The sequence below is a fragment of the Gnatocerus cornutus genome, chromosome 1, assembly GCF_029298725.1.
Source record: "Gnatocerus cornutus isolate USDA-ARS CGAHR chromosome 1, icGnaCorn1.1, whole genome shotgun sequence".
Taxonomy (NCBI): Eukaryota; Metazoa; Arthropoda; class Insecta; order Coleoptera; family Tenebrionidae; genus Gnatocerus; species Gnatocerus cornutus.
The window spans coordinates 13,635,342-13,645,074 of record NC_142233.1 but is presented as its reverse complement, the minus strand read 5'-3'; the positions used below and the strand labels follow the sequence as shown (position 1 = coordinate 13,645,074).

The 9,733-nt window shown below is 34.1% G+C and overlaps 2 protein-coding genes across 2 annotated transcripts; both read left to right on the top strand.

Moving 5' to 3' along the window:
• Positions 1 to 2,134: 2,134 nt before the first annotated feature.
• On the top strand, positions 2,135 to 4,215 carry LOC148180426 (juvenile hormone esterase-like). The gene is made up of 7 exons (XM_088038156.1): positions 2,135 to 2,379; positions 2,434 to 2,571; positions 2,674 to 3,022; positions 3,069 to 3,253; positions 3,299 to 3,646; positions 3,693 to 3,840; positions 3,885 to 4,215. The coding sequence occupies exons 1-7, from the start codon at positions 2,251 to 2,253 to the stop codon at positions 4,190 to 4,192; spliced, it is 1,605 nt and encodes a 534-aa protein (XP_087894282.1). The 5' UTR covers positions 2,135 to 2,250; the 3' UTR covers positions 4,193 to 4,215.
• A 1,699-nt stretch (positions 4,216 to 5,914) lies between these two features.
• Positions 5,915 to 9,084, top strand: LOC148180425 (juvenile hormone esterase-like). The gene is made up of 8 exons (XM_088029827.1): positions 5,915 to 6,014; positions 6,300 to 6,442; positions 6,495 to 6,632; positions 6,681 to 6,837; positions 6,886 to 7,262; positions 7,311 to 7,649; positions 7,693 to 7,843; positions 7,891 to 9,084. Exons 2-8 carry the CDS (start codon positions 6,308 to 6,310, stop codon positions 8,208 to 8,210), a joined length of 1,617 nt encoding a protein of 538 aa, XP_087885953.1. The 5' UTR covers positions 5,915 to 6,014; positions 6,300 to 6,307; the 3' UTR covers positions 8,211 to 9,084.
• The last annotated feature ends 649 nt before the right edge of the window (positions 9,085 to 9,733 follow it).

Below are 9,733 nucleotides of genomic sequence, written 5' to 3'. Positions count from 1 at the left end.
AACTAGAGAAACAAGAAATACCAAAGAATCTAGAGAAACTAGAAAAACTGTATACCAGCTCCGGCAACACTTGTGTCCACCCCCAAAATCGTCTTTAATTTTAAAGATAAAATTTTGAAAATTTGCATATGCTCATAGTTGACAAAGCTCTAGAAGCTGACGCAAAGATTTGTTTTTTATCACTAATGGTTTTAGCGTCGCGACGCCTTAAAAATGTAATTTTTAGTTAATTGTGGGGGTTTGTGATATCAAACTCTAATTTAATCTTTTTTTAATATAAATGTGTTAAAAATATCTCAGTTGTCATTTTAGATTCAATGCAAATTGTTTTCAAAATTTGAGAAAAAAATGCTGTTTTATCAAGTTAGTTTCCAATTTCATTACGTCAAAATTGGAATCTACGTTTACACCCATCTGTCAACATCTTGTGTCACAAATGACATCTATCCTTTGGTTCGCTTTAGATTGTAACAAAAGTCTTACTTGGTGAAATTGTCGTCTTGTCGATGTTAATTAATGATTTCTGGTGTCCATAAAGTGCAACATGCCCGTGTTAATCGAAATTAACCTTTATAAAAGTGAATGAAGTGATTTGTGAAATTTTGGTGTAAACGTAGTTTGCCACTGCGCTGTCATAATTTTGAAAACTAACTTGATAAAACAGCGTTTTTGCATAAGATTTAAAATAAAAACTCAGATATTTGTATCACACTTATGTTGAAAAAAAATTGAATTCGTGAATTTTTCCGCAAAAACTCAAAAATTGCTAAAAATTATGCTTCTTAGGCGTCTCGATGCCAACCAAACCGTGATAAAAAACAAATTTTCGCGTCAGCTTCTAGAGCTTTGTCAACTATGAGCGTATGCAAAGTTTCAAAATTTTATCTTTAAAATTAAAGACGATTTTAGGGGTGGACACAAGTGTTGCCGGACATTGTATATACTAAAGAAACTAGAAAAACAAGAAAAACTAGAGAACCTTGAAAAACGAGATAAGATGGAGAAACTACAGAAAATAGAAAAACTATAGAACCTAGATAAACTAAATAAGCTAGATACAAAAGCAAGTAAAAAAGCTAGAGAAACTAAAAAAAACAAGAGAAACCAAAGAAAATATAGAAAACAAAAAGTTTCAGACAGTTTAACAGTAATCGTGGTAGAAAAATGTGTGTTTTAACGTGCCAAATCGTTCAAATTTGGATTATTTTCAGTTAGATTTTTTTAAATTTTTTGTCAAAAGTGTTGTGATGATGCTAAAGTTTTAAAAACCGATTTCTTTACGAATGAAACTAAATTGAATTGTCATGGGCTTTTGATCATTTTTCGTAATTTTTTCATTATTTCGTTTCTAATTTTGATTTTAGTTTGATCCAAAAAGCCAATCGGGAAAAATCACTTTCCAAACCAATCAAAATAATTTTGATGGCCCAATTTATTTTAAACAAATTACTTTTTGGCAATAGGCTCTTTCGAAAATGATGTTTTTATAACCAGTAATTAAGCGAGAGTTATTAAACAAGTATGATAAGAGCGAGCGTAAACGTTTTTTGTTGTTCTTGTCAAAATATTGTCAGATAACATTTCTAATTCCCATTTGTATGGTTTTTCGGCTAAAAATTTTTATTAAAATCTTCCCGTAAAACTCTCTAGCAAATGTTAACATTTGTAAATGTTGCTGTCAAGTCGTAAAATCCTAGTTATAGTGGTTGGAATGTATTGCTACCAAAATAATGTGAGAATTAAAAAAAACATCATTAATTTTGATAATAATCAGTAGATCGAAATTTGATTAATTACAGTGAATTATATCCACCAAGGCAATATTATCAATTATCACATTCTAGATAAGTTATACAATGATAATGACGTAATTTTAAATGAGCAGAGTACTGGACTACATCACGCGACAAAAAAGGTACTTCAAATAGACAAAAATAGTACCATAGGGAAAACATGATGATATAATTTTTCTTTACTTAATTTTTTATTCAAATTCAGGAAGTTCAAAATTGGGAGAAAAATTTTTCTCAAAATTTTCCAAAACAATATTTTGTGGTCTCGCCTCGTACGAACTAATTTTATTATCAATTATTTCTTTACCACAATGAACAATAACAAAACCCGCTATCACGAGACAGTTAAAAGTCTAACATCGCCACTTCAAACGCAAAATTAGTTCAAATTTCTCCTTATCATTCCGATAAGATAGACAATACTAAAACTGATCCCATTTTGACACTTTATTTAACTATGGTTGTGATACAAATACAAGGCGGCAAAATCAGAGGTAAACTTGGCCTCGATCAAAACAGCAATGAGTTCTACATCTTTCACAATATTCCATACGCGGAGCCACCAGTGGGAAAATTACGCTTCAAAGTAAACAAACTGTTTATATACGACTTATTTCTATCAATAATCTTTTTTTTCCAGGCTCCACGACCAGTACGACCATGGAATGGCATCAAAGATGCCACCAAACAAGGCCATGAAAGCGTTTCACGACATTTGATAACAAGAAAATTTGTTGGCTCGGAGGACTGCCTCAATTTGAATGTTTACACTCCAAAGGTAAATACGCGAATTTGGAGCAGTACCGCACGTGTTCTCTGAGCAAATTTGTTTTGGTACGACCAATCTCCTATCTGAGGTGAAAGTCCAATTTCGTTCCAGTTACCACAAGATGGTACCCCCTTAAAACCGGTCATGTTTTGGATCCACGGCGGCATCTTCATGACCGGCTCCAACAAAACTGAGCTCTTTGGCCCGGAATTTTTGATCACCGAAGACGTGGTGCTGGTCACCATCAACTACCGCCTGGGAATTTTAGGTTTTTTGAGTCTAGACGATGCCTCTCTCGGAGTTCCTGGTAACGCTGGGTTCAAAGACATGGTCATGGCGTTGAGATGGGTGCAAGACAACATTGCCCATTTCTGTGGGGATTCGAACAACGTGACAGTTTTTGGCGAGAGTGCCGGAGCGGCCGCCGCGCATCTCTTGATGTTGTCGCCGATGGCCAAAGGTACCACCAACCTCCACGTGTCTTTAGCTCACGATGGACCTTTCAGGGTTGTTCCATAAAGTCATCGCGCAGAGTGCCACTGGGTTGAACACGTGGGTGTCCGGAAAACGCTCCGCGAAAATCATCGCAAAAGAGTTGGGATTTCGGAGTAGCGACGATAAGAAGTTGCTGGGGTTTCTTCGAGAAGTACCACCAATGGAGTTGTTAAAAGCGCAGATTAAGATAGATACAGTAATCAAAAACATTGTTCCAACACCCAGTAACTGTTTTTCTTAGGACGACTTTGTGGAGAATGACCTCCGGTTTTTTGGGGCTGTGATAGAACGACCATCGGGAGAAGAACCCTTTTTGGGGAGACACCCTGTAGATATTATACTCTCAGGAGATTACAGTCATGTTCCGATAATCATGGGCTACAATGAAAGGGAAGGAATGGCGATCGATGATATTGTGCCTGCGAGATCTAGAAGAGCCTTTTTCGAAAATTTGGAGCTGTCGATCCCTTTGTCACTGAAAGTCCAGAGAGGCAGTGACTTGTCGAAGAAGATAGCGAGGAGAATTCGCGACTTTTATTTCGGCGACGTGGAGTACACAAGAGAAGAACACTTAATTCCGTACTACGATGTAAGCCACTGTAGCTAACTTCACATCTACTTATCTTCGTTTTTAGTTGTCGACCGACACGATGTTCTTGAAAGACATTTACTTTACTCTCAAGCAACACGTGAAAACTGCCCGGAGTCCTATTTACTTCTACAAAATGACGCTGCAAACTGAATTAAATATTTATAAAAAATTGACAAGGGCGACCACTCCAGGTAAGATTTTTCACTGATTTCTCCTATTGTCACTTTGGCTCTAGGTGTGTACCATGGGGATGAGCTGGGGTACATTTTTACAACGGTTTTTACTCCCGAAATTGTCCCCGGGAGTGTGGAGGATGTGGCCCAGAAGAGAGTAACTAAACTGTGGACGAATTTCGCTCGTTATGGAAATCCCACGCCTGAGACCGATAAGTTCTTAAATGTTAAATGGAAACCTGTTGGTGCCGATGAGATGAACTTTCTTGAAGTAGGAGAGCGGTTAGTGATGAAAGTTAATCCGGAAGAGGAGAGGATGAGGTTCTGGGATGAGATTTCTAAAGTTAATTCTGTACTTGCAAAACTTTGAAATAAAATTTTGTACACAATTTAGTCCGGATTATTATTTTTACGTTGTTTTTTTACTCATTTGTTAGAAATTATTTTAAAATTAAGATAACTTTTTTGTGGGCCTAAGAAAAGAACCTTAAAAAGTTCAAAAAATTCTTAAGAACATAAAAAAAATTAAAGATTCTTAAAAACTCAACAAGTCTATAATCTTGAACTAATTCAAATGGTAAATTTTAGAGAATATTGAACAGAATGCGAAGAATTAAAAGTGTACGAAACTCCGAAAAAAGAATTTTAAGAATTAAAACTTTTAAATTATCCCTGGTCTACAAAACAAAAAACAAAAAAATAAATGTTGCAAGAAAATTTTGAAAAATTTTAGACATTGGACAATATACAGAATCTAAAGAATGTTCAAAATTATTAAACATTAACGTTTTACTGTCAAATGGGTAAATCAGTTTTCCAAACTTTTCATTTTTGAATACAAAAATAGGTAATTAAGTGTTCAATTTTATGGTTTTAAAGAAGCTAAAGAAGGTAAAGAAGCTAAAGAAGCTAAAGAAGCTAAAGAAGCTAAAGAAGCTAAAGAAGCTAAAGAAGCTAAAGAAGCTAAAGAAGCTAAAGAAGCTAAAGAAGCTAAAGAAGCTAAAGAAGCTAAAGAAGCTAAATAAGCTAAAGAAGCTAAAGAAGGTAAATAAGCTAAATAAGCTAAAGAAGCTAAAGAAGCTAAAGAAGCTAAAGAAGCTAAAGAAGTTAAAGAAGCTAAATTTTCAAAAATTTTGCGTCTACAAAAAATTCTTTGCAAAAAAAATGCGGTTTATTTTATGACCTTTTGATTCATTAAATTTTGATTTTAAATATTTTGAAAATTTTGTAAATGTATAAAAACTATCTGAGGATCAGCAGAGAAACCTAGGAAATTAAGGAAATACAAAAAAGAGATAGAAAAGAATAAAAAAAAACAAATCTAAAGAATCTAAATAATTATAATTTATTATACAAATTATAACAATACAATTCAAAAATTAACGACACTGTAAAAACCTCCAGAAAAACTAAAGAATTGAAAAAGAAAAAGAAAGAAAGAAACAGAGAAGAAACAAGAAACTAAAGAAACTAAAGAAACTAAAGAAACTAAAGAAACTTAAGAAACTAAAGAAACTAAAGAAACTAAAGAAACTAAAGAAACTAAAGAAACTAAAGAAACTAAAGAAACTAAAGAAACTAAAGAAACTAAAGAAACTAAAGAAACTAAAGAAACTAAAGAAACTAAAGAAAGTTAAGAAACTAAAGAAATCAACGAAACTAAAGAAAGTAAAGAAACTAAAGATACTAAAGAAATTAAAGAAACTAGAGGCAAAAAAACAAAGAAGTCTAAAAAGCCAAAGAAAGTCAAAAAACTAAAGAAGCCAAAGAGATGTAAAAAGCCAAAGAAGTCAAAAAATCCAATAAAGCTGAAGAAACTAAAAAAGCTAGAGAAACTAGAAAAACCAAATAGTCTAAAAAACCAAAAATAAGCAAAGAAGCTAACAAAACAAAGAAACTATAGAATCTATTACACAAATCCACAAAATTACAAAATACATAAAAAGTTAATAAAATAACATGTCACAATCTCTAATTACAAGTTAAGCCGGTGAAATATAAGGAAACATAAACACCTTTTTGATACCACAATCAGTGAACTTTACGCTTTTAACTCTTTAAATATGCGCGGATTATTTCAAAGCTAGCCAGACGCAGCACAAATTTAACTTTTAACAGTTTATTTAACCTACTATAATTGTTATAATTTGGTCTTCCCAACAAGTCAAGATCTGTTATACAAGTTAATAGATGTAAGTACAAAATCCTGTCGAAATGTACTCGCGCCCCATATATTTTTAAAAACTCCCGTTATGTGACATACTATTTAAAATAATTTTATTTTTGGTCAAAACTGTTTATTTCTTTTTAAATTTTTGTTTTATAATTTGCCCTTGCATTTATTATTATTATTCATAATTCAAACTGTTTTTTATCTTTACGTGTAAAATGAACATGAAATGTAAATGAAAACCAAAATAACTGTACAGTTTGTTTTACATTTTTGTTCGAAACTACACCCACTGCTTTTATTCCAGACTTCAAAATGGATAAACCTCTAGTTGAAATGAACCAAGGAAAATTGCTTGGAACGACATCTCTGGATATGGACGGAAATGAATTTTATAGTTTCAGGGGAATTCCGTACGCAAAACCACCTATTGGAAACCTCAGATTCAAAGTTAGGTGGATCTAAATGAACAGTTTTCACTTAATTTATGATGAATTTTCAGGCACCATTACCACCAAGTCCGTGGCAAGGAATTTTCCACGCCACGAAAAATGGCAGTTGTTGCTACTCGATGGATCTATTCAAACAGCAAATGACAGGGTCTGAAGACTGTTTGAATCTCAGTGTTTACACGTCTTCTGTAAGTCGTAAAATTGATAAAAATTGAGATCTGTGAATTTTTATTCAGTTGCCAACTTCTTCGAAAACTTTGATGCCTGTAATGCTGTGGATCCATGGTGGAGGATTTCTAACCGGTTCCAACGACTCCAAAATTTATGGGCCGGAATTCCTGATTCCTGAAAGAGTTGTAGTGGTCACAATAAACTACAGACTGGGACTTCTCGGTTAATATAAACCTACAATTTTCCAGGTACTACATTTCGCGATTATAGGTTTTTTGAGTTTGGATGACCCATCGGCGGGAGTTCCCGGAAACGCTGGATTTAAAGACATGGTCATGGCGCTAAAATGGGTCAACACGAACATCCGTCACTTCAATGGAGACCCCAATAACGTCACAATCTTCGGAGAAAGTGTTGGAGGTGCAGCGGTACATCTCCTAATGTTGTCTTCAATGGCAAGAGGTCTATTTCACAAAGCCATAGCCCAAAGTGGAAGCGCACTCAATGCGTGGTCACGAGCCAAAAAGGCAGACTCTGAACTTTACAAGGCTTTTAACTGGCAAGGGAAGAACGACAAGGAGTTCGTGAAGTACCTACAGGCCCTGCCTGTGGAAACAATTCTTATAAATCAAGCTAAACTTCCATACGTAATTATTGAATTCAAGAGGTGAATCAAATTTTAAATCTACTTCTAGATCCTTGAGCCAGCGACGATAAATTATTATGGTCTGACTATTGAGAGACCGGCAGCTGAACAAAGAGACGATCCCTTCATATGTGAAGATCCACTTGATATAATTTTGTCAAAAGAATTTTCAGACGTTCCGTTCATCATTGGGTATAATAATTTAGAGGGTTTGGTGGTTAACACGTACGAGCCAAAAAGGGTCATCAAGGCCTTGACCGAGTTTGAAAGTAATGTCCCACATTTCCTTGGGTACAAAGTCGAGGAATGTAAAAAGTTGGGACAAAAAATCAAAGAGTATTATTTTGGTGACAAGGAACCTCTGCACCACAGGCAGAATTTCTACGAGGTACTTTTTTTCTGAATTTTCCCCCTTTTAGTGACTGTTCCAGATGGTTACTGACCACTCCTTCATGCATGGAGTTTACTTAACAGCTCGCCAGCACGTTTCGAAAATGAGCAGCCCTGTATACTTTTATAGAATGTCTTTGACGACTTCATTAAAGTTTCTTCAAGCAGCAATGACTGTGGACAAAGATAAAGGTACTGATCTCATTCCATTTTTAAAACTAGAAAAAGTGTTTCCTCAGGAGCTGCCCATGGCGATGATGTTGCTTACTTGTTTAAAACTATTTTTACTCCACCGCTCAGTCCGACGTCTTTAGAATACCGGAGTATAAAAAAGTTTGTAAAACTTTGGACGAATTTTGCGTACTATGGAAACCCAACACCACCTGGTTCCATGGTTGTTTGGAAGAACGCCATCGAGGACCAATTGGGTTTTTTGGAAATCGACAAGGAGTTGAAATTTTGTGAAAAAGTGGATGAAAAAAATTTGGACTTTTGGGAAAAATTGTACTGTGGAAGCTCGGTCGGTCAAAAATTTTATTCCAAAACTAAAGTTCAATAGTCTGTTTTTTTAATACATTGTCGTTATGACAGGTTTAAATGAGTTAAGTAGTTAAAAAAACACAAATTTGAGAAAATGGGAATAAAGATTCTAAATTTTTTCGTACGAACCTACATAAAAGTGAGTCAATTTTGACAGGTCTGTGAAGATATGATGATATTTCCACTTGTGAGTAGACGCACGAAAACATCAGAAAAATAGTGTACATAACTCGTCGAAAAAAGTCTTTTTTGCACGATAGAACAATTTTGCTTAGTTACCGCGCTTGCTGATTGGAACAGTAAGTTGAGTTTACTGGTTACCAAGATAAACAAAACGGTAAGAAAAAATTTAAAAATAGTCATTAAAAAAAGGATTTATATACATTCTCATGTCAAAATTTTGACTTTTTAGGAATTATTGAAGAACAATTAATGTCAATTATTTGTAACATTTTTAGTTTTATAAAAATAATCGAAATTTGTCTATCGTGCAAAAAATAATATAACCATCACGAACGTTAAAAACTATAATAATTGTCTTCGATCGGTAAAGTATCCTTACCGTTCTTAATACTTAATATACTATTTTACGCTCGGTTCGTGCCCCTACATTCCCACTCATGCGAAATTTGACACTTTCTGCACTTTTTACGTAAATATTTTTTATGTCTTACCGTTTAATTATTGGCTCTTTATGGCTCGGATTTGCGGTACGTTAGAGGTACAATTACGCCCTAGGGCATTAAGGTGTCATAGTAACCTCACAACAAACAGCAACTGGCTACGAATCGAATTGCTTTATTTGCCCGCTATATTCAAATTGCATTTAAATTTAATTATCACCAACAGTCAAATTCAAAAGGTAACTGAATAAATAAACTGGTTGTAATGGTTTTTTTTGTCCTTAATTCTCCATTTTGAGGCTGTAGCACATTCATCATTTGCAGTTCGCTGCGTTGCATAGCTAGCCATGCTCCACTGAGCGCGCGTGTTTTTTTGAGGTTAGTAATTAAATTAGAAATTAGTAATTAAAATGATTAAATCTTTAAACTAACACAAAACGACATGTGAAGTATTTTTTGTAAAGTCTTTATGTAGATTCAAGAACAGAAATTTGTATTTGTGGAAAATTATTTATTTTTGAAAAATCAAAATTTTCTATTGGTAAGACATAAAACGTTGTATGTACCACGGGCATAACTTGATGTTTACATTATGCCCTTAATACATAAATAATTATTGTCTAGTTTATAATAATTAATTATGAAGTATAAAGTTTTAGCATGAAATAAAACGTAAACAGAGACAAGTTAAGTCAGTTTTTTTTTGAAAAAACCATCAACACCGCACTCTCCAGCACTTTACAACCGGCAACGCCGTCGATGGTGACTTTTAAGGTGATAAAATCAAATAGGTTATTTGCCTAATTGACAATTTGATTACACAAAACGGCCTCTCAGGCTATGCCGAGTCTTTTCAGTATTAAATCCTTTGATTTGCAATCTAACGGGGTGTAAAAGAAACATGTTTAACGGAAACACT

Coding starts and splice junctions, on each gene's coding strand:
- LOC148180426 (XM_088038156.1), top strand. CDS start 2,251: ATGGTTGTGATACAAATACAAGGCGGCAAAATCAGAGGTAAACTTGGC. Junction 2,380..2,433: donor TGGGAAAATTACGCTTCAAA/GTAAACAAACTG, acceptor TTTTTTTTCCAG/GCTCCACGACCAGTACGACC. Junction 3,841..3,884: donor GACAAGGGCGACCACTCCAG/GTAAGATTTTTC, acceptor CTTTGGCTCTAG/GTGTGTACCATGGGGATGAG.
- LOC148180425 (XM_088029827.1), top strand. CDS start 6,308: ATGGATAAACCTCTAGTTGAAATGAACCAAGGAAAATTGCTTGGAACG. Junction 6,443..6,494: donor TTGGAAACCTCAGATTCAAA/GTTAGGTGGATC, acceptor ATGAATTTTCAG/GCACCATTACCACCAAGTCC. Junction 6,633..6,680: donor TCAGTGTTTACACGTCTTCT/GTAAGTCGTAAA, acceptor ATTTTTATTCAG/TTGCCAACTTCTTCGAAAAC.